Consider the following 27,760-nt stretch of genomic DNA (forward strand, 5'->3'; position numbering starts at 1 on the left):
ATTGTTGACATGGCAACACAAACATCTCTGTTGTCGTAGTAACACCCAGGTTTCGGCCTCATATACAGAGCATCATCAGTAAATTTCTATTTACAGGATATATTTGTACACAACAGTCGGGCCACCTTTACAAGGTGAAAAATGTCCCAGCATGCAACAGAAACCACCCAGTCGCCTTCAGCTGCACACGTGACAAAGGTCTGATCAGGTGATCACAAAGCCAGGTCACATGATTGACCTAAATCACAAGGACATGAGTAAAAACTGTACAGACGACATCCTCCTCTTCATCAGCGGCGAGATGAAGGTGTTTACCATAATAAGGACAGTTGGAGACGAACAGAGCCAAACTGAACCACACTTTGTCCTTGCTGCTTCTTTTGGGATATTATTTACTGTTAGCAAGTAGCTCACATTTGGGTGAGTGCCCCACAATGGAAGACTGGCAGAGGCCCCGCCCCCTAAAGCAAAACTAAAAGCATAAAAAAATAAATAAAACTAAATAAACTATAAAAAAAAACAAAAAGGAAAAATAAATAATTTCTTTGACAATACTGGGCACGATCAAACCCACTACTGTAACATTAGCATTTAGCAATCATGCTATAAACTAAGCGATCGTCGACCGTTTTCAGATTAGAAACAAGCTGTTAGCTTTACCTGACTTTATCTTAGCTACCTTCTGTGGTTAGCTCGACATAAGAGTACCATTAGAGTTAGCTTTCTTCAGCAGGTAGCCATGTTAAAATAGTTACGGAACTTTTGAAATGTCAGTATTTTTAAAGCTAACTGTGTCACATATATAATATTAAGTACTGTTATCTAACAGTTCATAAAGTTAGTCTTATTATAGTCTTACCCAGAGATAGCAGAGAGTCTATTCAATTTTAGACTACTGCTTACTCGTTAGCTTAGGCCACTTCCTAGCTGTAGTTCATGTTAAGTCTGAACTCATCACGATACTTTTATAGCTACCTATTTCAAGCTAGTCTTCCAGCTAGCTGGTTTCTGTTAACAGACTGCTACGTAAGTATCAGCCTGTGTCTCTGCAAACATGACAAGCATGATCAGCGTGATCCAACACATTTACTCTGTTTTAATAGTGTTAGCCTTAACAGTCAGTTACATTTTCAGACTGAAGCAAATTCAGAATCGTCACTGTTAGCGATGGGTAATCTGGGAATAGTTTTCTCTTTATTATTATTATTTTAAACTAAGCACACTCATCTTAGCTAGGTCACCGCTAGCCATTAAATGTAGCTTACAATAAGTTTATCTTTGCCAATATTAACTTTAAGCTATATTAGCCACAAGATACATTAGTGTTATTTAAACAAAACAAAACTGCTGTTAGCTTCCGTTAGCCTTTAGTAGCACTGCAACTGTATCTCAGTGTGCAGACCGGACAGTTTCAGACTTTATTGATCAATCAGATGTTACTGAGAACATGAAATACTTTTTTTTTTTTTTAAATTAAAGTGCTTTTCCCTTTCTCATTTCCTGTTTCTGTGGCAAATGTTCATGTTAAACAGGAAGTTCAGTGTGTCTGCAGCTACTGGGAATTATGAGGTTTTTTTTCTATTCATTGATCTGTGTGATGTCACAGAGAAAAGCTCCACCCATCTGTTGTTCAAGTCTTCTGCTTGTGAGATACAGCCAATCAGAATAAAGCACGTTTAAAGGCGGAGGAGCTAAACCGGCTTGTGTGAGACAGCGGCTGAGCTGAGGCTCAAGATGATGGGGACTCATGCTAAGCCGCTCTGTAAGAGCTAACGTTGGAATGAGCAGAACGATCCACCTAACAGAGTTTTATGGTTTTGAGTCGTCTGTGTTTAACACTGGCTCAATAATTATGCATATTAGTTTCTAAGCTCCGCCTACACAGGTAACCAAATGCATGTAGAACTAATGTCACACAGATGTTGAACTGCATGGATTCACCCGTTAGAAAACTTGACAAGTAGAATAAACCACCTCCCACTTTGCCTCTGGGTTATTTTTCTGACATCAGAGGATCATTTTACCTTCTTTACCTCAGACTCAGGGGGCAAAGGTCAAAGGTGGTAAGCTTCTATCTTTTCGCCTTGTCACACGTGGAGGATTTCCTTTGGACCGCTGCTCAAACACAAGCAGATGTGGTTTCACGGTGAGGGCACTCATTATTATCACTTGTAATAATCAGCAGATGGAGTAGATTAGCTCCGCCTACACCAGGTACAGCATTAAAATCTGGTCAGATTATTTGCTCCTTCCTATCTGGTCTGCTCTGCGGCTCTGTCATCTGTGATGAGTGTAATAGGTCCAGAGTGAAACCTCCACCTGTGAGAAGCTGATTTCTAACAAACCTTGCAGCAAGAGTAAAGATCAGTTCAGCTCGACTCGTCTCCATCACTGCCCATCAGCCACTCCCTCACCTGCAGAGCGACGGCACAGGTGGGATGGAAGCCCATTTCTGCCCACAAATGGAAACACACTTGCTGCAAACGTCTGAACGTTTTACTCTACTTTGTATTTTGGGGGCGCTGAGCCTTTATTAGTCAGCAGAGAGCGGGCAGGAAGTGGCCGTGGGGAATTGAACCTGCACCTATGAGGTGCCTGAAGGTCTCACCTGTGAAATATTTTTTTGTCATTCAGACACGACCTTAAATATTCGATTCATCTTTTACTTTAAAATTCATTTCAGCCGAGGTCATTGGGTAGCATCCCCCCCCGAAATGGGCTTCCATACATACAGCACTGACCAATAGGAGCTCAGAACCCGTCACTGTGGTATTATGTCGGTGCCAGCCCCCTGCTGCAGGAGCTTCGGACACTTTCTGATGACATCATGCAGGCTTTAAGAGACGCTTAGCTCTGATTGGCTGGTACAAATGGGGTGCAAATATGGCTAGATGGTGACAGACGGCCCCGGTGGGGTTGATGGCGTCGTGGGGGTCGCTGTGGTGCTGGAGTGTCGGGGCGGGGCCAGGTTGAGCAGGGCGCCGACGGTCACGGCCACCTGGGGTAGCCCTCGCTCCTCCAGGATGTGAAGAGGAAGGCACAACTGACTCTGCACAGACAAACACCACAGAAGAAGACACAGCGAGGGGCAGGGGGAACGGATGGAAAACGAAATCAACAGGTAAAATAACTGAAACCATGGCAACGCAAGGATGAAAACAAGGAACGGCAAAAATGATGGAGGAGGAGGAGGAAAGAAGGGGCGGGGCGTGCAGATGGAAGCAGACAGGTGAGAGAGCTTTGAACAGAAGGCTGTGGGCCAAAGACGGGGGCGGAGACAGAAGGAAGTAAGAGGCGGATGGGAAGTGTAGTGCCACAGCGGCAGGTGTCAGTTTTGAGCCGGCTGCCATCAAACACGTACAGATTTAAACTCCAACACATTTGCACGGTGACGCACCAATCAGCACACCTTCCACACAGCTAGGAAACATGGGAGTTTATCAGCACTGAGGTTAATCGATCACCTGACTAACAATAACCTCCGAGTTTAGCTCAGTGAGGCCTGAAAGCAGCGACTGCAGCACAAACTTGTCAGGAAGCTCGGATCAGGATCACGCACTCATGCTTACAGAGAGGGGAGCACCCCCTGCTGGTGGAGGAAGAATAAGGCACTGCCTTGTCGTCATCTTCACAACACGCGTGCTAGAAGCTCTGCTAAGGTGTCCTGGGCCACACCAGTGGACCGACTGCAGTGGCAGGAGCTGGTTTCCACTAGGACACCAGTCCAGTGTCGGTGGGTTGCAGGCGAGTATGAAGCATGAAATTAATGTGCTGACATCAGTTTACACCTTGACTGTGTTACCTGATGTCGGGTCTCTGTGAAGAGGATGAAGCGGCCATTGCTAGCATCGATGGAACAAACCAATCAGGAGGCAAAGACCTCCAGGTGTGTTTGAAAGACAGACAAGTGAGTCGAGCGGCTTTACTGAACTTTATTGATGGAGCTCTAAAAGGAACAGAGCAGAGGCACAGACATCCTCATCCTCACTCTTCATCGTAGAACAATCCCATCCTGTGACGCTTCGGCGTGCTCCGGCCGGTTGGAGCCACAGGAAACCCGCCCACGTTGAGGCCGAGTCCCCTCCCACTGCAGGATGCCTCTTTGTTCTGCTCGAGTTTCCACCGTCACAGACATAAGAGCGATGGCGAGGCCATCACAGGTCGGTGTCCTGACCCTGCACACCTGTGGGGGTTGCTGCTAGTCCTGCAGTGGGAGGAGTCTCCAGAGCCTCGGTACAGGTGACACTGAAGGTTCCTGCGCTTCGACCGGAGAGCCACCCGGGAGGTCAATGCAGGCATCAGACCACATGTGAAATGCTGATGTGGTGCTCAGAGGTCGTTTCCAGGGAGACGTGTTTCTGATGGGAGGGGCTGACACTTCAAACAGTAAAAAATGGAACGTAAGGCACGGGGCAGAACGCCAACAGGCAGGACGCGAGCGTGAGGGCGAGCTTTGGGGGATCGTCCAGGTCCGACTGAGGGGTCACATGGTCCTCTGGCTCAAACACTCAACTCTGCTGTGCCTCACGCCTTCTACCTGCCCACTGGGCGGAGCATCGGTCACTCAAAGGGTCACGGGGGGGGGGCTGGATGTTCATCGTCGTCAGCAGAAAATGTTTCTGTTAATCAGCAAGGAGGCTGCGACACGCACACCTGTACAGGTGAGAGAGGAACGGCTTATGGATGATTTCAAAGCATATGGGAGAGCATTTGATCCAGCTGCTGGAGTGAACTCGCTCGGATGTTCCTCTGAGCCCACAGCTGATTGGCCGATGACAGACGCTCTAACTCGAGTGGCGAGCATCGCCCCACGCTGATCTGAGTCTTCACCTTTGACCTGAACACGTCTACAGGGCCAGGATCAGAGCCTCAGGAGCAGCGTCAGGTCCCGCAGATGGGCGTGTCTACAGACTAGACGCCGCTGCACACGTCAGGAGACAGACGGACCAATCGCAGCCAGGCTCTTCTCCTCGGCCCAGTTTTTGTGCTAAACTAACGTAACCTGAAAGGTGGCAGTACTACGACAGATCCAGGGCAGGATTCCTGCGTCACTGTGGTGAACGGAGACTCTGAGGGGGACATTGCTGGGATAAATTCACGCCCGCTGCGTGCAACTTGGCGAGATCGCCCTCGGCTCGCTCGGCGTCAGACGTGCGGCGCCAGGTGCACATAAATGGCACACAGCACCGACATGACAGACAGGTAAAAGAGGGCGAAGCCGGCCAGCTGGACCTGAGGGGACAGGCTGACCAGGGGAGGAGCCATGGAGAGCAGCACCTCCACTGTGGCATAAACCCCGCCCCCTTTCCCCTCCAGGACGTCGCCCACTGAACAGAGATGGTCCTGAGTGCGTGCGTGTTGGGTGAGATGGACACGGTGGAGGAAGAACAGAGGAGAGACGCACGGAAGGAGGAAGGGAGCGATGAGAGGCGGGACGATGACAGAGAGGAAGAGAGGCGTTAGTAGAAGAAGAAACTTCAAACTTCACCATCAGTCGTCCAGCCCGATTGGTTGGTTCGTTATGATAAACCGCACGCGTATTTATGACTACCCAGCCCCGCCCCATCAGTCATGGCGGCGTGCTGCAGATCGCACTGAGATTTAATGACAGCGTCAGCAGCAGAGGCCGAACCCGTGTCTGAAATCTCCGAGCCGGGGTCAAAGGTCACTCTCAATAAAAACCCCAGCGGGCCCCGTTTCATTAAAGGCATCGGCTCGTCTGGCAGGAGGACTGATGGGGAACATTTGGATTTGCTGTTGTTCATTCATCGCTCAGGTGTGCATGGTACCTGTGGGACTCCGATGCGGCGACACGCCTCCAGGAAGTTCTCCACGTTTCTGCGGCACTTGGCCATGGTGAGTTTGGGCTGCGGGCAGACGGGACAGTCAGCGGGGCACACCTGAACAGCAGCGCACACATTAACACTTTACTCACCACGGCAGGGGAGGGGACGTGGATGCTGGGGACGGACCGCGGCCTCACGTGATTGGCCAGGTGACAGAGAACCACGCCGTCCGTCAGGGCTGCTCCCAGGTCACTCGGCAGTGACACTTTGAGACGAGCCTCGATGTTCTTGGAGGGAGAGAGAGGGCTGATCAGTCACCTGTGAACAAGGTAACCCACCCAGGTGAGTCCAGGTACGCACCTTCCTGAGCTGCTCCACCACCTCGACGTCCTCTGCAGCAAGAGGAGGAGCGGCGGGAGCCTCCTCTTGGCTCGGAGGAGCAGAGGTGTCACCTGGAGGACAGAGAGGGAACAGCAGTCACACAGAGCACACCTGACAGGTGAGTGAGGCTGAGGATGCACCCCCACAGGACCTCACCTTTCCTCTTCTCCTCCCTCTGCGCGAGCCGGAACAGGAAGCTCTCTGGCCGCACATTGGTAGTTCGACAGGAGGCCACGCCCCCCGAGCTGGGGTAAGACGGCGACTGATTGGCTGAAAGAAGAGAAAATCCAGGTGTGAGCGGGAGGCAGGCGAACACTGGGGAGGGGAGGGGCTTCGGTAAACTGTCGGTCTTACCTGTAGGAGAGAGAGCAGCTCGGTCCTCACCCTGTGGGACAACACAACACAGTCACACAGCTGGACACACCTGGAGGTCAGTGCGAGGCAGCGAGCTTCAGGTGTGCTGCTAGCTCCAGGCTGCTCAGGTGTGTCAACGCTAATGATGTCATTTCAGGTAAAATACTGATTAACATTCAGTGGAATCACTCAGGTACTCTTCACAGGTATTTCTGATCATGTGACTGAACAAAAACAGCTGCTCTGGGGGCGGGGCCGAGACCACTTCTTTCCTGAAACAGTGAAATGACGTCTGTAACTGGGACGTCCTGCAGTGGACACCGGGCCTCATTCACCGAACACGCGTCAGCAAAATCACACACGTGAAACATGAACAACACGACAGCGAATCGCAGTCATTTCTCACTTTAATGAGAAAGAACGCCAGAGGACGCTCGGCTTCCACGGCAGCGGTTAAAAACACCGGACTGAAACACAATGAGGCTATGTCCACACGTACACGGGTATTTTTGAAAATGAAGATTTTCCGTTTTCGTTTATACAAAAAAATCCCGTTCACACATAAAAGCCAAACATGAAGGAAAACGCTGCTAGGAACAGCAGCTATATCTCTAGCCGTGTAGAAATGTTGGCCAATCAGAAGTCGATAAGCCTGGGTGGGAAAGAGTAAACAAAGATGGGGCATAGAAGCAGAACTGAGTCGTCTGTGTGGAGGGACAGTAACTGTGTGTGTGTACGCATGTAAACACTGCAGAGTAACAGTAACAGAAATTCATTTCACCGAAACAACGTGGCGCACAGTGTGACGTCAAAAAAGGCGCACACCTTTGACACTGCGTTTTCTGCGTTTACCTCGTCCACACGTAAACGCAAAAACTGAGTTTTTGAAAATCTCCATTTTCAGTGACCGAAAACGCCGTTTACGTGTGGACGAAAGGCGCAAACGCATAGAAAAATCTGCGTTTTCAAAAATACCCGGGTACTTGTGGACGTAGCCTGAGACTCGTGGAAAAACGAAAAGAAAAAGACCTGAGCGCCGACGGAAAGAGAAGGAGGAAGTCAGCAGACAGGCAGCACCTGACAGAAGACTGGTCTACGACCGTCGCCATGTCCAACGCCGTTCGGCCCCGTTAACATCACCACGTTTGTTTTGGTTTTTTCGACTTTTTGCAAACTGAAACGGACCAAAGAGAAACGACATGCAGCGAGACACCTCAAAGGACCGTCCCACGTTTACCTGTCCAAGGTTTGCGAATGAGGCCCAGTGACACCTGGTGTTGCTAATGAAATATTGTAACGACAAACCGCTGACTCCGCCTCCTAGAAACTGCCTCACTTTGAAGGTCAAGCATGCGGACACAGTGCAGCATGCACAGTGCAGTACCTGCAGCAGACAGGAGGTGGCGCTATCAGAAGTGTGAGAATAACAGCCGTCTACAGACAGTCCAGCCACAGACTGAGACACAGACAGACAGACAGACAGGGGAGGGGCCAAATAAAAAGAAAGGAAGAGCAGTGATGTCAGTGAACGTTGCGTCCAGCAGGGACGGACGCGTGGAAGGCGTGTGTCACCTGTCTGTGTGAGCCAGGTCGCCTCTTTATCGTGTTTGTGTCAAAGTCGATCTCAAACACCAGGACACACTGACACACAGACAGACACGCAGACAGACAGGAAGGAAGGTGGCGAGGGCGGAGATAAAAAGAAAGGGGGAGGATCAAACTGAGGAGGAAGTGAAGATGAGGAAAAAAGAAAAGGGGAAGAAGAAGAAGAGAAGAAGAAGTAGTTAATGCAGAGATTCAGGTGTTAATGACGTGCAGGTGCTTTCAGCTCATCGTCTGTTTCAGTGAATTTAAGCTCCGACAGCTCGGCAGGTTCAGGAAACGCGTCGCACAAACTTTACCACCTCAGTCTCTCCACAGGAAGTGCCGATGCTCACGGGACACACCCACAGCGTTAATCACCTCTAGGTCCAACGATTTCAGCTCCAGTGAGACGATCAGTGTTTGTTCTCCTGGCTGTGACAATAAAGTTTTTCTAAGGATTTGCGAGCGCCGCCGTCACCGTCGGTGATGTTTAGAGAACAATGAGGTCAGCTGACACGTGATGATGCTACAGAAGCAGAGCGGCCAGACTGTTAAACTAAAGTTCACAACGAGGGTCTCTGCTGGGCGGAGACAAACATCACCATGTGACAGGAAGTAGATGCTGAAAAGAGACCAAACTGAACCTGAGAGAGTAACCGCTGCTGCTCGGGTTACTCCAGAACCAGTTTAAACCAGTTTATGGACGCGCCGTGTGACCCTTTATAGACTAACATGTCATCACCACAGTCACAGTAGCCACTCAGAGCCCAGAGGAGTAGATAGGAAAGGGGTAAAGGGAGAGGATAAGGACAGGTGGTGCTGGGTGGGGCTTAGAGGAAAGGTGGACAGGTGTGTTCATGCTGATTCAGTCCTCAGAATCCCTCGGGTTTGTGTGCTTTTTCAAAATAAGAGCGCTCTGCTAACACAGGCTAACACGGCTCCAGTGCGATCGAGCGTGGGGTCAAAGTGATCCACAGAGAGAAACACGTCTGTCTGCGTAACGCTAAAATGAGAGCTCGTTTCTCACCTCGACCTTTAACCTTCATTCAAGTTTGTCACTGATCTGGAGCTCCTCCATGTCACGACATCAAAACTTTGACCGTGCCGCCGGTTCACGTGGTTCATACAGCGGCGAGAAGCCAACCACGAGATGAAAACGAACCCGATAATCAACCAGGTAAAACATATTTACACCCAGACGAGTTTCACGCGCTCGAGCCGAGACCACAACACTGAGCAGCTGATAAATATATTTACAAAATAACAGCACGATGAGGAAACGCAGTGCGGACGCAGTTTGTCCTCCAAACGCTTCTGCACACAAACCCGAGCGACCCTGCTCTGAAAATCAGTTAGTAGCTGTTGGGGGTGGGGCCATACTCTTACCATGAACAGGGCGGAGTCGTCTGTGTGGGTGGAGCGTCGGGAGGGGTAGACGTTCTGAGCGCACAAACAGACACCACAGACACACAAACACATTAACAAATACTAACATACAGGTGAGAGCGTGGCGAATGAGGGGTGTGGTTTAAACAGGGGCGGGGCTAGACTCACTGTGCGAGCTTCTAATAACCATCGCTATTAGAAGATCGTTACCTGCTGAGTCGTGCAGCTTTACGTTTTCTCTCAGATATTTGGAACAAAAACGATTTTCCACATTGCTCCCATGTCAGAGGTCAGAGGTCATGCGTGCTTGGCTCCACAGTTTGAAACACTCTCAGCTCTCAGCACCGGTCAGATGGGACAGATCAGCGAGTGAGGGAGCGGGAGTCGCCCTGGGTCACCATGGGCTGTGGAGGCGGGGTTAACTTACGAGACAGGCCTGACCCCGACAGGATGACCCTTGACCTCCATGTCTTCATTTATCTTTGTTAGACGTTTGAAAGTGAACGCACGTGCCGATAAAAACCGACCGACTAATCGCGCCCACACTCGCCGGCGTTTTTCTGTCAGCCTCACACAGCACCATGTTTACCTCTGAGCCAACCAATCATCAGCAAGTGAATCACACGCCTCCATCGTTACAGGAAGTGACACAGGAAGTGAAACGTTATGACTCTGATTCCATCAAACCAATCACGAATTATTATTATTACATCATTTAACAACACCTGTTCACAAAGAGGTACACACCGACTCACACAGACTCACACAGACAGACTCACACGCACAGACTCACTCACACACACACACACGCTCACACAGACTCACTCACATACACAGACTCACTCACACACACACACACACACAGACTCACTCACATACACACACACACACACACACACAGACTCACACACATACACACAGACTCACTCACATACACACACACACACACACACACAGACTCACACACATACACACAGACTCACTCACATACACATACACACACACACACACACACACAGACTCACACACATACACACACACACACACACACACAGACTCACACAGACAGACTCACACGCACAGACTCACTCACATACACAGACAGACTCACACGCACAGACTCACTCACATACACACACACACACACACACACAGACTCACTCACATACACACACACACACACACACACAGACTCACACACATACACACAGACTCACTCACACACACACACACACACAGACTCACTCACATACACACACACACACACACAGACTCACACACATACACACAGACTCACTCACATACACACACACAGACTCACACACACACACACACACACACACAGACTCACTCACATACACATACACACACACACACACACACAGACTCACTCACATACACACAGACACACACAGACTCACTCACATACACATACACACACACACAGACTCACACACACACACACACACACACACAGACTCACTCACATACACATACACACACACACACACACACAGACTCACACACATACACACACACACACACACACACACACAGACTCACTCACATACACATACACACACACACACACACAGACTCACACACATACACACACACGCTCACACAGACTCACACACACACACACACAGACTCACTCACATACACATACACACACACACACACACACACACACACACAGACTCACTCACATACACACACACACACAGACTCACACACACACACACACAGACTCACACACACACACACACACACACACACACACGCTCACACAGACTCACACACATACACACACAGACTCACACACACACACACAGACTCACACACATACACACACACACACACACACACACACACAGACTCACACACATACACACACAGACTCACACACATACACACATACACACAGACTCACACACACACACAGACTCACACACACACACACACAGACACACACGCTCACACACACACACAGACACACACACACAGACTCACACACACATGCACACACGCACACACGCACACACACGCTCACACAGACTCACACAGACTCACACGCACACACACACACGCACACACAGACTCACACACACGCTCACACAGACTCACACACACAGACTCACCTCTGTGTCAGGACTGGCCTTCGTGGGACTCGGAGCTGCTTTATGCTGAAAAGCATCAACAGAGTTTCGATCAATAACAGCTGATCAGCGATCAATAACGTGCCGTCACCAGTTAAACTGGTACCGTTCGTACCTTGGCGTGTCCGCTCACGTTGTCCCTCTGCAGCGAGCGGTTCTTCTGCCGCTCCTCGTCGTACCTCATGGCGGCAAGCTGCGCCTCCCTCCTCATCCTCTCCACGCCGCCTCTCTGAGGACACAGACCGTCAGTGCTGCTGCAGCTGTGCTCAGCTTCTACCTCACAGGTAAATGGTAAATGGCCTGCATTTGTATAGCGCTTTTCTAGTCCATAGGACCCCAAAGCGCTTTACACTACATTCAGTCATTCACACACACATTCACACACTGGCGATAGCAAGCTACATTGTAGCCACAGCTGCCCTGGGGCGCACTGACAGAGGCGAGGCTGCCGGACACTGGCGCCACCGGGCCCTCTGACCACCACCAGTAGGCAAACACGGGGTCAGTATCTTGCCCAAGGACATTTGGCATGCAGCTAGGAGGCAGCCTGGGATCGAACCACCGACCTTCTGATTAGTGGCTGACCTGCTCTGCAACCTGAGCTACAGCCACCCCATGGACTGCCTTACCTGTCCGTGTGAGCCAGATGCGGCCGCGGCGCTATCGACTCCACCCCTGAGGGACAGGAGTTGACACAGTAAGCGAGACAGGAAGCCAGACAGGAAGTGAAAAGAGCAGGTGTGATAAAGGTGAACGAGGACCGTACCTGCCGTGTCTCCTCGGGTCTTCCATCCTCGAAGAGCCGCTTTTCACAGGAGAACCCTGAGCACAGAGACAGGAAGTCACACAGGCTTTTCACAATAAAGCTCAGGTTTTACACCACAATTATCAGTTTATACCTCAAACCACCGACAGACTCGACCTTTGACCTTTCAGAAGTCTGTGTAAAAAGGCTTACTGTAAAGACTGTAGTTAAAAGACGACAAGCAATTGTGGGGTGCATGTGAGTCGCAGGTGTGACTTCCTGTGGGCGGAGCTCTCACCTCTCTGGTGATGCGTCTCTCGATGTAAGCCATGAACTGAGAGCTCAGGCTGGTCCTGTCTCCTCCCCCACGACTCCTCCCCTCCTCCTCCTCCTCCTCACCCGCACAGCTGTCGATGAAGTCGATCTGCTCCAACTCCCCATCTGACACACACACAGAGGAGGAGACGATCCAGACGAGAAGCACCAATCAGCTCCATCACTCACCACATTCACTCTGAGTACTCTGGATTCCGACTGGCTGGCAGCTGTGGAGCGTAACTTCGAACCAGCTGATGGAGACGTCTGTGCAGGTGAGAGCTTCTACCAGTTTCACCTGTCCTAACCATGAGCCACGTCACACTGATCTGAATTGATGATGCTGAAGCAGCCGGAGCCAACCTTCCACTAACACGCTCGGCTTCATCTTCCTCAGCAGTGTGCCAGGCTCAGGTGCGTTTGTTTTACCGCCTCAACCTCTAAACTGATGTGAGATCAGAGAAACGCTCACATGTGCCATTAGGCAGTGCCGCTCCTCCCGCCGCGCCTCCTCGCTGCCTCTGGTCTCGGCTGATGTCGGCCACTCGCTGCGGCAGCTCCGACAGCTCCTCTGAGGCCTGCACAGAGGAGACAGCGCAGTTTCTGCAAACGGAGCTCGAGCAGGAGCGAAATCAGCGGCTCAACACCAGCAGGCTGCGATGGGTGGGCTTATTATTCTGTGGGTCGGCACAGCTCTGATCGTTTAGCAATGCCTGACGGGCTCGCCCTGGTGTGAGCCACGCTAACCACACATTTATCTGCTACAGCACAGTTCATGTAAAAATCCTCCACTGTTAAAGGGTCAGGGGTCAACAGGGGTCAAGATGGAGGAAACGTGTCGTCGACTCATTAAACTAAAAGAAAACAGAACATCGAGGCTGCCGTGACGAAACACTGTGTTTGTGTGCGTGTGTGTGTGTGACCTCGTTGCTCAGCCATCTCTTGTCTCCGCTGTCGACGCTGTTGAAGCCGGAGTCGAGCGCTCCGTAGGGACGCCCGGGGTAAAGCTCATCCACACTGATGGGGCAAAGTGAGAGAGTCAAAGGCTTTTATTGTGAAAGAGCAGCAGCTTTTGTGTGTGTGTGTGTGTGTGTGTGTGTGTGCGCGCGCGCAGACCAGGAGCTGAAGGTCAGAGGTCGTCTGTCGTACTCGGGCAGGTCCGGCGTCGTCTTGCTGGCCTCCAGATTCAGGTACTTAAATATGTGAACTTTCCCTTTAATGCAGATCTGCAGACAGGAAGCAGACGTTAGCTCTGAACCGACACCTGCACAGGGACGCCTGCGAGGTCACTTCCTGCGTACCTGAGCGGGCGGGGTCTGCAGCGGGTTGTTGTCGAGGACGATGGTCTGCAGCTGCGTGAGGCGGCGATAACAGACGGGGATGGAGGTCACTTTGTTACAGGAGAAGTCGAGACGCACCAGAGGCAGCTCGGCCAGCTCTGCAGGGACGACCAATCAGATTACTCCACGAGCCATCACGCTTCACTTCCCAGGTTTGACAACACAATGACTCAATTCTCTTCTTCTTATGGTTCCATCCGTTCTTTTGAGGGGTGGAGCCTATCCCAGCTACCATAGGGGGAAAGGCGGGGCACACCTAAATACTACTAATTATTACTAATGGCCACTAGTGGACAATTGGCAGTACTGCACGTGTTTTTTACTGTCTCATCATCCTGGAGGAAAATTAAAGAAACCAAGACGACCTATGACTGCTGTGGATCTACATTGCGCCCAGGCACGTTCAGATCCCTGAACGTGGCGTGGAGTATCGCCTCGCATTGCTGCCGGGACTGACCGCTATGTCTGGTTTTGATCTGGGTGGATAAGTGAGTTTAAACGAGCTGTGCTGACCGCCGGGGTCGCGGTGGAGCGTCAGCGATTGGTGTGATTTGCCATTCGGTTAAACTCAAAGACGTGCAAACGACTATACTGTTTTTACCTGCTGGGTGGGCGTGTCCCCGTAGCTCTGACGTCAGGTGAAAACTGTGGATCGCCTGTTCTAGGATTTTACTACTCAGCTGTAAAAAAACGAAATCTGACTCGCCGTCAGAACTCGCTCAGGAGTTCACAGACGAGTCGAGACAAGCAGAGAAATGTGGCGGCGACTGAGCTGTGAGAGAGAGAGCAGCTCTTTGGAAAGATAGCAGGAAATGCCGCGGCCGCTTTGAAACCTGAACACAACAGCGGGCGCTTCGTGCCACTGCTGTTCGGCCTGTGTGGTGATTTTAATCACGTTGCTTTGACGGGTAGAGATTCACGACACTGATGTTTGGGTCAGAGGTTAAAAACTGCAGCTCACCCGTCTGCATGTGCACTGGGGGAGGAGGAGCTCCACGCTCACACAGGAGCACCAGACCCATCAGTGGGTTAGTCTGGTCTGAGCCATGCCCTCTGCCGTGGGCTGACTGACAGCTCAGTGGGAGGAGCTTAGATTGGCAGCGCGATCCAGGTGTTTTATTCCAATTTAACCTGCAGTCATTTATCAGGGCCTGAGTCAGCTGATCGGCTGATACAGAAACAATAACTGATAACAGACAGCGCAGACTCCAGGCTGTGAACACAGCGGTCACCATCGTTTCACGCGTTTGTGTGTGTACCTGGTGGCAGTCGGACCAGGTGGTTTCTCCTGATGTTCAGGTCTCTTAGAGCCTCCAGCTGGCCCACCTGAGCAGGCAGAGTCTGGATCTCGTTGCAGCTCACATCCTGTGGGCGATCAAAGATAACGATAATCAATAAGCGCTGCGATCGGTCAGCGAGGATGCCGACGTGCGGCGTGAGAGGACCGACCAGCTCGGTGAGGTGCCTCAGCTGTCCCAGCTCCTCCGGCAGGGAAACCAGCTTGTTGTTGCAGGCGATCAAAACCTTCAGAGGGAGGCCGCAGACGACGGCGGGCAGCACCGACAGCTGGTTCCGACTGAGGGGAGGGGCATTAAGAGAGGGGCGGGGTCACAGACACAGGCATCCAGCTGTCATCGGTAAACATGTGACAAGTGTGCATGTGACAGAGAACAGAGGAAGAGGAGGACTACGAGACAAAACAGAATGAGACAAAGAAAAGAAAGACGATGAAGAGCAGAGAGGAAGAAGAAGAGGAAGACAAAAAGCAGAAGAAGATGAGGAGATGCTTCCAGATTCCTTCTGGTCCTGCTGATGACACCAAAAGTGGGCTTCATGGTTTCCGACCAATAAAATCAGCAGCATTCAAGCCGTCGGTTCAGTGAGCAGCACCCACAGGTCACCCACAGAAAAGCACGCCACAAGGTGAGGACATGCCAGAGGACTTCCTGTTTGGTGCCGTCTGACAGAGTGTGGAGCTCGTGATAAATGAAACAGACCTGAGGCACACAACTGCACAGGTGTGTGTGTCTTTGTGTGTGTTACCTGAGGTTCAGGTAGGTAAGCGCCTGCAGGTTGAGCAGGCCGTCAGGCAGCGACCGCAGACAGTTCTGGTACAGGTTCAGACTCTCCAGAGACACGAAGAGACAAACCTCAAGAGGAAGCTCCGACAGCCGGTTACGAGACAGATCTGCACACACACACGGTACAGGTTAACCCGAGATCACACACACGGTACAGGTTAACCCGAGATCACACACACACACACGGTACAGGTTAACCCGAAATCACGCACACGGTACAGGTTAACCCGAGATCACACACACACACACGGTACAGGTTAACCCGAGATCACACACACACACACGGTACAGGTTAACCCGAAATCACACACACGGTACAGGTTAACCCGAGATCACACACACACACACGGTACAGGTTAACCCGAGATCACACACACGGTACAGGTTAACCCGAGATCACACACACACACACGGTACAGGTTAACCCGAGATCACACACACACACACGGTACAGGTTAACCCGAGATCACGCACACGCACACGGTACAGGTTAACCCGAGATCACGCACACGGTACAGGTTAACCCGAGATCACACACACACGTGTTCCTGAAGCTGCTGGTGACCCGCGCACACACAGAGCTCACACATGAACATAACCAGCCTCCGAGGACTGCAGAGCGCCGAGGGGACGCTTGGCCCCTGCTCACTCTGCACACACAGAAATGTGAGATACTCTGAGATGGGCGATGTTGTGACTCTAAAGCAGAGATACAGAGCGAGCTGAGGAGTGAAGCAGCTGTGAAGCCTCAGCTCAGAGAGAGGAGGAGCCTGGACAGGTATGGACAGGTACTGCTCACAGACCCGCCTATGAAGCATTTGTTCCTGCAAGGCTCAGGATCCGCGGAGCAGTCTTCCCCCCTCATCCAACATCAGCCTGGTCAAGCATCGCACCTGGGCGGCACTCACTCAATTCATGGCACACACGCGAAACACTCGTGTTTGTTTGTTTCCGGTCTCGTGCTTCCCGAGTATGTCCAGGGAGATGACGAAACCCAATCAAACACGTTAAACTGTGACGTCATTGCAGGCTACGTACAGCGAATATCGGTTTGGGTGCAATTTAGTGTGAATGAAAGGAGCACGCGCAGCATCAGCATGGCGGGCTTCGATCAGCTGATCGATAATCAATGCTGTTTGTTCTGTACGTTTGTTTTGCTCGGCACGCCGGCCCGGGCAGGCGGAGCCGCCTCTGTGTCCTCCTGGCTCGTTATCTAATCGAGTCGAACAAAATAAAGCCAGCCAGGTGTGTGGTCACCTTTGGGCCCAGTCTCTGACTTCAGCCCCCCCCGCGGGTGGTCAGCCTCCCCTCGCCCCGGTGACCCCGCACGCCTCCTCCGCAGTGTTTACAGGCTGTCGGGGGCAGAGCTAACATGCTAACAAACAAGCTGGCAGGTGAAGCGGCACGAGCCGTCACCTCTGAGATCAGGTGACAACCTCTCAGCCTCCCCGCAGTGAGAGCCGTTAACCGCAGCTTTAAACGCGGCGGCAGCACCCAGGTAACCGCGCTAACCTTGCTAGCATGCTAAGAGCAGCTTACCGGGCTCAGACCCGAACCGTCCGGTACAAAAACGCCTCTGCCGGCGGGCTCGGTCCCCGGATTCACTGTGACTGCCTGTCTGCGCCGGTACTCTCCGCTCGGAGAGCCCGGTAAAGGCAGCGGAACCCCGACACGGTGCCGATTTCTGAGTTCGATGTTTGTCACAACACCGGCCTGACGGTGTCCCAGCCTACCCGCAGCCTCAAACCCGACTTCCCCAAAGCACTCCGGACTAAGCCACCGCCCACGGCCCGCTATACACGGCCCGCCGCCGGGCCGGGTCCCGGTGCGGTTCACTCACCGGCCCTGGTGGTGTCGGTCAGGTCGTGGTTGGCGGCGCACCGGGGGAACTCCTTCAGCTTCCTGCCGCTCAGGTTCAAGCTCCCGGTGGCCGCGGCTTCGTCCAGCGCTCGGTCCAGAGAACGGTTCCAGGGCGCCGGGCCCAGTCCGTTACTATTCCCGGTGCCGCCGCCCCCGATGGTGAAGCTGAGTCCGGCGCTGTCCGCAGAGCCCAACAACACCGAGGCCGCCATTACACGCTCCGGCTGTTAGCTCGGTGCTAACGGCTAACTCCCACCCTAAAGTCCAGGCCGGAGCATGCGCATTGCGGCGCTGGACAACAAGACGAAGCGAGCAATGCTGTAGTATTACTGCAGTACTACTACTTTATTACTGCTATAGTGCAGCTGCAATACTACTGTAGTATTATTAGTACTGCTGTAATATTGGCATCACTATACCACTATAATTTAGTACTATTGTAATACTACTAGTCAAACTGCAATACTACAGTACTATTAGATAAGATATATAACTCTTTGTTGTCATTGCACAGTTATAGAGTACAATAGTTCAATGAAGTTGGAAAACTGTCCTACGTCGGCACTACATGTAACACGACACGATACAACACAGTATATTAACTTAGTAATAAAAATGAATAACTGTATGTGTATTTCACACTGTTATTATTGCACATTAGTCATTATTGCACCTTGTTATAAATATAAATATTATTATTGTTATTGTTTTTACCCCCCCCCCCAAAAAAAAAAAAAAAAAGTCCAGGGAGGTATCCAGTCAGGTCAGCTGTTAGCATTGATCAGGGCTGTTGCCCTGTTGTAACAGCTGTCCTTGAGTCTGTTTGTTCGGGACCTCAGCAGCCTGAACCTCCTGCCAGACGGCAGCAGCTTAAACACCCGGTGTCCTGGGTGTGTGCAGTCCCGGAGGATGCTGCGTGCCCTCCTGAGACAGCGAGTGCTGTACAGGTCCTTCAGGGAGGGAAGAGGATGTCCAATGATTTTTGGGCCATATTGATGACCCTCTGGAGTGCCTTTCTGTGTGGTGTGGTGCAGCTGGAGAACCACACACAGGTGCAGTACGTCAGCACACTTTCAATGCACCAGCGGTAGAAGACGGTCAGCAGCTCCTTCAGGTCCATTTTTCTGAGGATTCTCAGAAAGTGGAGGCGCTGTTGGGCCTTCTTTAAACCCGCTGTGGTGTTTGAGCTCCATATACTAGTAGTGTAACACTACAATTGAGTGAGGAGACTCATTACTGGAATATTTCTAACATTTTGAGTTATTTTCCAGTGTTAGAAAATCAGCACTGCTCAGTGTTAGCCATTGTTGATCTTCAAAACTGACTAGGTTACTTTTAAACATATAACATAGTGTTGTATTTAACACTCAGAGGAGTGGACCCATATAGACACTCTCTAGTGATAATTTAACACTGGAGATTTTGCTGTGTAGAGATGGGCAGTAATGTGTTACTGTAATCTGATTACTTTTTCAAGTAATGAGTAAAGTAAGGGATTACTATTGCAAAAACGGTAATTAGATTACTGTTACTTTCCCGTAGGAACGCTGCGTTACTAAAACCATGATTTTTTTGTGAGAATGTCTCATGACAGTGACATAAGCGAGCAGACATTCGTGACAACAGCTGTGTGCAGATCAACAATGGATCATATATCGAGTGCAGAGAGAGTATGAGCATGCAGCGTTTAAAGCGTGGAAGTACTGACCTTACTTTGAGTTTGATTCCATAAAAAGTGACAAAAACATTAGTGTCCGCTGTGCGTGGGAAGAAAACTTTTTACAGCGAAAAACCCCTAAACTTCCAAACAAGCACCGAGTAGCTGCCAAGGAAATTCACAGACAACCTTGTGGATTCTTCCACTGACTGCGGCACACCTGCACCAGGGTAAACCTCCGTCTGCTCCAGTCCTGCTTTACAGGTGAAAATAGAGCAACAGGACCGCTGAGTCTTTGACTTTATTTATTTTCTGCTGTGTTTTACTTGCATCTATTTGAAAGACTGAGTGTAAACACACAAAATATTTTATTTTATGAGCTGGAATGTGCAGAAAATAGGTTTAAATGTTAAACTAATTTCTTCCAGTCAGAGAATGTTGCATATAATTAAATTTTTGCTTGATGCATAAAGTTAAAAGATTAAAACTAATAAAACAAGTTTTAAAAAGAGACTTTTCCATTTGATTACATTTTGTATGATGGATTGTCGAAAAGTAGAATTGGGCTGAAAGATCTATCGCTTTATCACCTCTTCAGGTTGTAAATCATGTTTTTAAAAAGTAACTAAGTAATTAATTACTTTGAAAATAAGTCATCAGTAAAGAAACGGGATTACTTTTTTGGGGAAGCAATTAGTAATTAGTTACTGATTACTTTTTTCAAGTAACTTGACCAACACTGCTCACTACCACTGTAATACTTAATACTACTGTTACATTACTGTAGTACTACCACAGAGACACTGGAACAGAGAGCCTGGCGAGCAGTCACGATGCTGCTGAAATACTCCAATACTCTTTTAAGATTACTGCCCATCGTACTGTGTTCTGATTTTTTGCAGGCGATCACTGACAGGTATTTGTATATGTGTACAGCAATACTACAGTTGTTATTATAATATTACTTTTGTAATGCTCTTACTGCTTCTAATGCTGTAATACTACAACAGATACAGCCCAGTGCTTTGTACAATACTGCTACTGATACCACAGTACTATAACTATTTAATGCAATAATACTATTAACAATGTAATACAGTGCTTATAATAGTATAATACTGCTGGCACGCTACCATACTACTGCTAATACAGCAGTAATACTTGTCGTACTACTGTAATTCCCAGCTTTGTTGCGGTGAGCAGATCTCTGTACTCACTCATGTCGTTTTTATTATAATTTAATAAACAGGAGGAGGAGGTGCTCAGTGAGCAGCATGGACATGAGTCCATCACAGGGATAGCTCAGAGTCACAGAGGCTGAGCAGGTTTGAGCATGTGCAGAGGATGGCGGCTGAAGATGGAGCTGCCAGGCGGGCGGAGGAGAGGAAGATCTGAGAGGAGGCTCATGATGCAGTGAAGAAGAAGAGGAGTCGCCGCCGCCCTGCTGGCCAGCAGAGAGAATGCAGGTTTACGCTTGAGGGTTTTTTATTGTTTAGTTTATTTTATTTAAAATGACGTAACATCCTGGAAAAGTCAGGAATTCAGACAATAACAGGATTTTTTTTCTTAAAAAAAAAAAGAAAAGCAGGGGCTCCTTCACCGCTGACGTCAACCGCTCCACAAACGTCATCTCCCAGAGTTCACAGCGCTGTCGCATACCGGCACATGCGCGTCCAGGCGGTGTTCGGGGTCGGCTATCATGGCGACGTACGTGGACATCCTGAAGAGCGAGTTTCCTGAGATCGACGCGGAGCTGTTCGACTACATCACAGGTGAGAGGCCGGGCACCGGGCCGCTGTCCGGGGGGAGCGAGCCGTTGTCCGTCGGCCCGGAGCCGACGGGGGTTAGCCTGACAGCGGCTGCTCTTTAGCCAATGAGCTAACGAGCTAACCGGGTTGACAGCACTCAGAGCAGGGACACCGGCTAGCACGGCATAACCCGGCACGCCTGGACCTGAACCTGGGTTAGCACGGAAACACAGGTAGCGGAAACACGGAAGCAGCATTAGAGGAAGCAGAAACCCTGAGACTCAATTATTGATCCTGTGATTGATCCAGCCCAGAGGCAGCTGGTGGGGGCTCTGACATTAGGAGGGTTTCCACCAGCTTCTTCCTCGTGGTGTGTGAACGGGAGCAGACACGCAGCCTGGAGCTGCTGGTCCTCCTGCTGAGGTGTGTTTGTGTTTCAGGGGTTCTGGATGGCGGCGGGGCGGATTTCGAGGACAGCGAGGAGGTTTACGAAGCGGTCGGCGGCGTGCTGCAGGAGGTGTCAGCTGACAGTAAAAACGAAGATGACATCCGAGACATCTGTCTGCAGATGTTCAACACGCTGAAACTGTGAGGACTGGGTGGGCGGGGTCTGGGCCATCGGGAGAGGTGGCGTGCTAATGTGAAGGTGTGTGTGTCTTTGTGTCTTTCAGAAACCACCACCGCGGCGCTCAGAGGCAGGTGCTGCTGGACGCTCCCGTGCAGCTCTCCCAGATCTCTGCAGACAGCGGTAAGGTCAACACGCCGAGGAGCACGCACACACACACAGGCTGTAAGAGTGCAGAAACCAAACACACTCCTAACACGCACCTAACCAGAACACACCGTGTGTGTGTGTGTGTGTGTGCTACCAATCAAAAGTTTGGACACCTTCTCATTCGATGGTTTTTCGGAGTAATGTAGCAAAGAACAACTCTAAATATGTTTATATTTTAGCTTCCTCCCTTTGCTTTGTTGACAGCGCTGCAAACCCTCGGCCTTCTCTCAGTGAGCTTCATGATGTAGTCACCTGACATGGTTTCACCTCACAGGTGTGCCTGTCAGGGTTCATTTGACAGGTTGGTGCACAGCTGACAGCCTGTTTGACAACTGCTGGAATTTATCTTATGGCAAGAACCAATCAGCTGAGAGAAACAACAGTCCATCATTACTTTAAGAACTGAAGGTCAGTCAGTCCAGAAAACTGCTGAAACGCTGAATGTGTCCCCAAGTGCAGTCACAGAAACCATCCAGCACTGGGATCACTGGGAGCTGCTGAGGAAACATTCATCCGAGTCACCAGCCTCAGGAATCACAAGTTAACAGCAGCTCGGATCAGAGCCCAGATAGATGCCTCACAGAGCTCCAGCAGCAGACACATCTCTGCATGTTCAGAGGAGACTGTGTGAATCAGGCCTTTGTGTCAAATAGCTGCTGAGAAATCACGACTAAGGAAAAGCTACAAGAGAAGAGATTTGTTTGGGCCAAGAAACACAAGGAGTGGACGTTAGACCATCTGTGCTTTGGTCTGATGAGTCCACATCTGAGATCTTTGGCTCCACCAGTTCATGTCTTGTGAACTGATGGTCTCTACATGCATGGTTCCCACTGTGAAGCATGGGGGAGGAGGTGTGATGGTGTGAGGGGGCTTTGATGGTGACACTGTTGGGGATTTATTCCAAACTGAAGGCGCACTGACCCAGCATGGCTACAACAGCATCCTGCAGCAACATGCCATCATTTATTCTTCAACGGCACAATGAGCACAAACACAGCTCCAGGCTGTGTGAGGGCTCTGTGACCAAGGAGAGTGATGGAGTGGTGCGCCAGACACAGGCACCTAAACCCAGTGGAGATGGTTTGGGATGAGATGGAGCGCAGAGTGAAGGCAAAAGGGCCAACAGGTGCTCAGCATGTCTGGGAACTCTGTTGGAAACCATTTCAGGAGACGACCTCACGAAGCTCATGGAGAGAATAGAAATATAAAGCAAAGGGGGGCAATTCTGAAGAATGTAAAACTAGGGCTGAGTATCGTCACTGTGTCAGTTTTGACTCAGACAGTCAGAAATATTCTAATTCTGATCATTTATCAGCACACATCCATGTTTCATATCTGTGTATAAACCAAAGCTGACACTGAGACGTCATCAGAGGTGTGAGCATCACAGCAGGTGTAACTGAGGATCAACAGAGAAACATGAAGCAGGTTTTCCTGTTCTGGCTTTTTATAGCAGAAAACCTTAAAAATATTCTGCAGTCGATCAAAAACTGAAGCAAACCATGAATCAACATGTGAACATGACCTGATGAGGTTTGATTACAGACACAGCTGAGCAGTCATCTGTTTCCATTCGTTCAGTTTGAACAGCAGAGACGAGGCTTTGCTGTCAGAGGCCGACAGCACTGAACACAGCAGCAGACTGGTGGCTAATAAACAGAGAATAATGCAGGAAGCAGAGATTTGATGGTAAACTGGTCTCTGAGTGCTGAGAGAGAGAGAGCTGTGCAGGAAGTACAGCAGCCAAAGTCAGAGGGAGCTCATGAGCATGGTTATCAAACGTGAAGCGCAGTTTGATCTTCTTTTGCTGCTGGTTCAGTCAGTGTTGGTCAGAGTGACGAAACCTGCAGCTTCAGGATCTGTGAGCCGTCGACTCTCAGCAGACGAGCTGCTGGAACAGTTCATGCTGGGTCTGACAGAAAGGTCACACTTGGACCTCTGACCCCTGTCCACCTTTGAAAGCAGCAACATCGGGCACGTGAGCATCAGATCTGGACCAGGGAGCATGCAAGAAGCTGGGCAGGTCTGATGAATCACGTTTTGACTCAGTCAGTTTAATGTCACGTGTGTGCCCACTACACCTGCTGTCTGCGAAGACAAACGCCATTAATATTATTACTTATTGATGTCATGTCATGTATTGATCTGCCCGTTTCCTTCTCCTCAGTTTCTGCAGCCAAAGACGCTGAGGGCATCTGGATGATGAGACGTGCTCAGAACACGGTATGTACCGGAAACCTGGGAGACTCGTTCGTGGTGACGTTAGCCTGGCTGCGCGGGACAAAGATTACAGCCTCTGACTAAAAAGTCAAAAAAGCCGTGATGGACGATCATCAATAAGCCTTCGATTCAATCAGCAGATGATTGATTTAGCACTAGCTTTAGCCTGCACGTGTCCGGGTTTGGTCACCAGCATTTGTGTATCGACACGTTAGTCTGCCAGTCAAACGAGATGGATGGAAACGTTCAGCACAGACGAGAGCCAATCAGAACTGAGTTGTGTAGAAAGGTGTGACGAATGTGGAAGTGGTCCAATCAGAAGCGACCTTCCTGCGCAGTCAGGTTCGATCTGCCCAGGAAACAGTTCAGCTAGCTTCCTGTTTCTCACAAAACGCGACAAAAAGGAGCAGCGACACATTTCACAGTGGATGTGATGAAAACACGGCCACTCAGGGGCAACGCGACAAACTGGAACGTCCTGATGCTGCTTCGACTAAAACCAGAAGAAAGTAGACGCCTAAATTACGACCAAAGCTAAATGAACACATGACAGATGTGAAAACCACATGAGCTCCTCAGACTGTCGGCAGAGTCACGAGGAGGCGAGCTGAAGGCGGGGTTGGGTCTCATCGGTCACACTGCGAGTCTGAACGCTCCGCATTAAATGCAGCGTGGCGTTCTGGCCCGCTGCTCTCGGCGGGACCTGTCTCTCAGGTTACGGCAGGTGTTACTGAGCGCTCCTCTGCTTTCTGTCTTCAGACGGTCGACGCCAAGAAGCTGGAGAAAGCCGAGGCGAAGCTGAAAGCCAAACACGAGCGCAGGAGCGAGAAGGACTCGCAGAAGGCCTCCAGCCCACTGTGAGTCCACCGTCCACCTGTCATCACCTGCACACACCTGTGCCCCTCTCACCTGTCCTCCTGTTTCCTCAGAGTCCTGGAGGAGGCGTCGGCCAGTCAGGCCAGCAGTAAGAAGGACAGCCGAGTCGACCAATCGGGGAAGAACCGCAGCTACGACATCCGCATCGAGAACTTTGACGTGTCCTTCGGAGAGAGGTGAGCGCTCGGAAAACACCAGCGGGGGCGCAGCGGGGTGGGACGGCTCGTTTTCTCACACTGCCGTTTGTGTCTCAGATGTCTGCTGCAGGGGGCGGAGCTGAGCCTGGCGTCGGGCCGGCGGTACGGCCTGATCGGCCGCAACGGCCTGGGGAAAACGACGCTGCTGAAGATGCTGGCAAGTCGCAGTCTCCGTGTCCCGGCTCACATTTCCATCCTGCACGTGGAGCAGGAAGTGGCAGGGGACGAAACGTCGGCGCTGCAGAGCGTCCTGGAGAGCGACACGGTGCGGGAGGACCTGCTGGGCGAGGAGAGGAGGCTGAATGCTCGCATCGCCAATGGAACGTAAGAAAAACGCTCTGAGGCGTGACTCGCAGAACATCTCTCACATTTAATTCAGCTAATGAGAGTGCAGCAGGCGGCGTGTTTGTCCAATCAGCTGCAGCTGTCTCTGATGCGTGTTGTTTCAGTGCCGACGGGATGGAGAGCGTGCGGCTGTCCGAGATCTACGGAAAGCTGGAGGAGATCGAAGCTGACAAGGCGCCGGCCCGGTAACTATGACAACCGCACCGACACGCTGGTGTTCTTCTTCACTGGTGTTTTTCCCTGCAGCTGACAGGAAAGATTTCTCCTCGTCCTCTGCTGTGATCCTCCAAGGCGGCGGCGTGTTCGAGGCTCTGTGATAAAGTCGTACACGTCCGTGAGCTCGATAATGCCGCTATTACCCGGCCGGCAGGGAAAAAGACGGGTGCCCAGGTACACCGCGTTAAATCAGCCCCGCCCACAGAACACAGTGCGTAACCACAGAGTCTACGTCGGGCTGGAAAACGTTGTGAAGCCGCCGTGATTATTGGGATCCAGATGTGAGAAAACAAGTCTTAACGATGAGCCAACGGTCGGCGAGAGCAGGGCTGACGTGCAGACAGCTCGGTGGAGGCGATGAGTGCGGCTGCAGGCTGACACAGCACCCGACGCAGCGCCTCAAAACATGGAAAACCTTTAAATCTCCTGATGAAGTGAAAGTTAAGGCGGCGCGGTGGTTCTGGGGTTAGTGCTGCTGCCTCACAGCAGTCTGCAACGGTTCCGCCCATAGTCCAGTCACATGATGTCAGGTTTGCCCCGACATAGGCTCCACCCCCACCGACCCTGAACAGATGGAAGTTAAAGGTCTAAATCCGGCCCCTTGTGTGTTCAGACAGCAGTACGAGCCTCTCGCTGATCATCAGGTCACTGAGCACGTGTGACGTCTGAGCGTGTCCGTTTACCTGTGTGATGAAGGACGCGCTTGAGAATCGAGAAGCTAGTCAGCACAGATGTGGTGATGAATTTGTAATCGTGAGGTCGATGGTTTGATCCCCGGCTCCTCAAGTTCACCTCTGTGTCTCGGGTAGAGGGCAGGTTTATGAGGAGTTTAACCAATAAGATGCATAAAAGCTGGTAGACCCGCCCACTGAGCACAAAGCCTCCATCCAGTCGCGTTCGTACCTCAAGTTAGACGTGAAGTGCTGTGAGAGGTTTTCACCAGCAGGGGGCGCCATGGCGAGGCTTCGCCTGCTGCTGATGTATCTACTCAGAGGACAAACACCGGAGAGGGTGTCGGTTTGAAACCCACAGACTAAAGAAGCTGTTATTCTCTCGTCCAATCAGAGCGTCTGTCATCCTGGCTGGTCTTGGATTTTCTCCCAGAATGCAACAGCAGGCCACAAAGTGAGTCACATGTCCCCCCCCCCCCCCCCCCCCACACACACACACACTCCTGTTTAGTGTCATGCTGAGTGTGTTTTCTCTGCAGGGAGTTCTCTGGAGGTTGGAGGATGAGACTGGCACTGGCCAGAGCTCTGTTTGCTCGGTAAGTGATGCACACACACACACACACAGAGTCACACACACACACACACAGTCTCACACACACACACACAGAGTCACACACACACACACACAGTCACACACACACACACAGAGTCACACACACAGTCACACACACACACACACACACACAGTCACACACACAGCCACACACACAGTCACACACACAGTCACACACACGCAGAGTCACACACACACACACACAGTCACACACACGCAGAGTCACACACACACACGCACAGTCACACACACAGCCACACACACAGTCACACACACGCAGAGTCACACACACAGCCACACACACGCAGAGACACACAGTCACACACACAGCCACACACACACACGCACACACAGACACACACACACAGAGTCACACACACACAGAGACACACAAAAAAGAGTCACACACACACACACACGCACACACAGTCACACACACAGAGTCACACAC

The 27,760-nt window shown here is 50.9% G+C and overlaps 2 protein-coding genes across 5 annotated transcripts in view; one reads left to right on the forward strand and one right to left on the reverse strand.

Moving 5' to 3' along the window:
* Positions 1-18,266, reverse strand: lrch3 (leucine-rich repeats and calponin homology (CH) domain containing 3). 3 transcript variants are annotated; one of them, XM_085244578.1, is made up of 20 exons: positions 17,972-18,266; positions 16,094-16,238; positions 15,500-15,626; positions 15,310-15,415; positions 14,012-14,148; positions 13,827-13,936; positions 13,634-13,727; positions 13,183-13,288; positions 12,694-12,836; positions 12,417-12,472; positions 12,280-12,325; positions 11,766-11,879; positions 11,633-11,677; positions 9,492-9,545; positions 6,522-6,552; positions 6,324-6,437; positions 6,147-6,238; positions 5,936-6,073; positions 5,790-5,867; positions 1-3,049 (listed from the first exon to the last, which is right to left on the reverse strand). In XM_085244578.1, the coding sequence occupies exons 1-20, from the start codon at positions 18,201-18,203 to the stop codon at positions 2,888-2,890; spliced, it is 2,130 nt and encodes a 709-aa protein (XP_085100704.1). In that variant the 5' UTR covers positions 18,204-18,266; the 3' UTR covers positions 1-2,887. The 3 variants fall into 3 exon arrangements, with proteins under 3 accessions (XP_085100704.1, XP_085100703.1, XP_085100706.1); XM_085244577.1 differs by lacking the exon at positions 1-3,049 and adding an exon at positions 3,919-5,343; XM_085244580.1 differs by lacking the exons at positions 1-3,049; positions 9,492-9,545 and adding an exon at positions 3,919-5,343.
* The window catches only part of abcf3 (ATP-binding cassette, sub-family F (GCN20), member 3), a 21,073-nt gene continuing 10,819 nt past the window's right edge, over positions 17,507-27,760 (forward strand). Inside the window, exons 1-12 of one of the 2 annotated variants that reach the window (XM_085244582.1) lie at positions 17,507-17,629; positions 20,898-21,114; positions 21,229-21,420; positions 21,837-21,984; positions 22,068-22,144; positions 24,339-24,394; positions 25,151-25,248; positions 25,321-25,443; positions 25,522-25,788; positions 25,914-25,994; positions 27,091-27,150; positions 27,236-27,292. In XM_085244582.1, coding sequence (XP_085100708.1) covers positions 21,348-21,420; positions 21,837-21,984; positions 22,068-22,144; positions 24,339-24,394; positions 25,151-25,248; positions 25,321-25,443; positions 25,522-25,788; positions 25,914-25,994; positions 27,091-27,150; positions 27,236-27,292 — 1,040 coding nt within the window. In that variant the 5' untranslated portion in view covers positions 17,507-17,629; positions 20,898-21,114; positions 21,229-21,347. Of the gene's footprint in view, positions 17,630-19,626; positions 19,913-20,897; positions 21,115-21,228; positions 21,421-21,836; positions 21,985-22,067; positions 22,145-24,338; positions 24,395-25,150; positions 25,249-25,320; positions 25,444-25,521; positions 25,789-25,913; positions 25,995-27,090; positions 27,151-27,235; positions 27,293-27,760 lie in introns of those variants that run through there. The other variant, XM_085244581.1, reaches the window with a different exon arrangement.

Source organism: Mchenga conophoros, linkage group LG14 (genome assembly GCF_057382185.1).
Source record: "Mchenga conophoros isolate Kocher_MC1m ecotype Shallow Benthic linkage group LG14, M_conophoros_male_GT1.1, whole genome shotgun sequence".
NCBI classification, from domain to species: Eukaryota; Metazoa; Chordata; class Actinopteri; order Cichliformes; family Cichlidae; genus Mchenga; species Mchenga conophoros.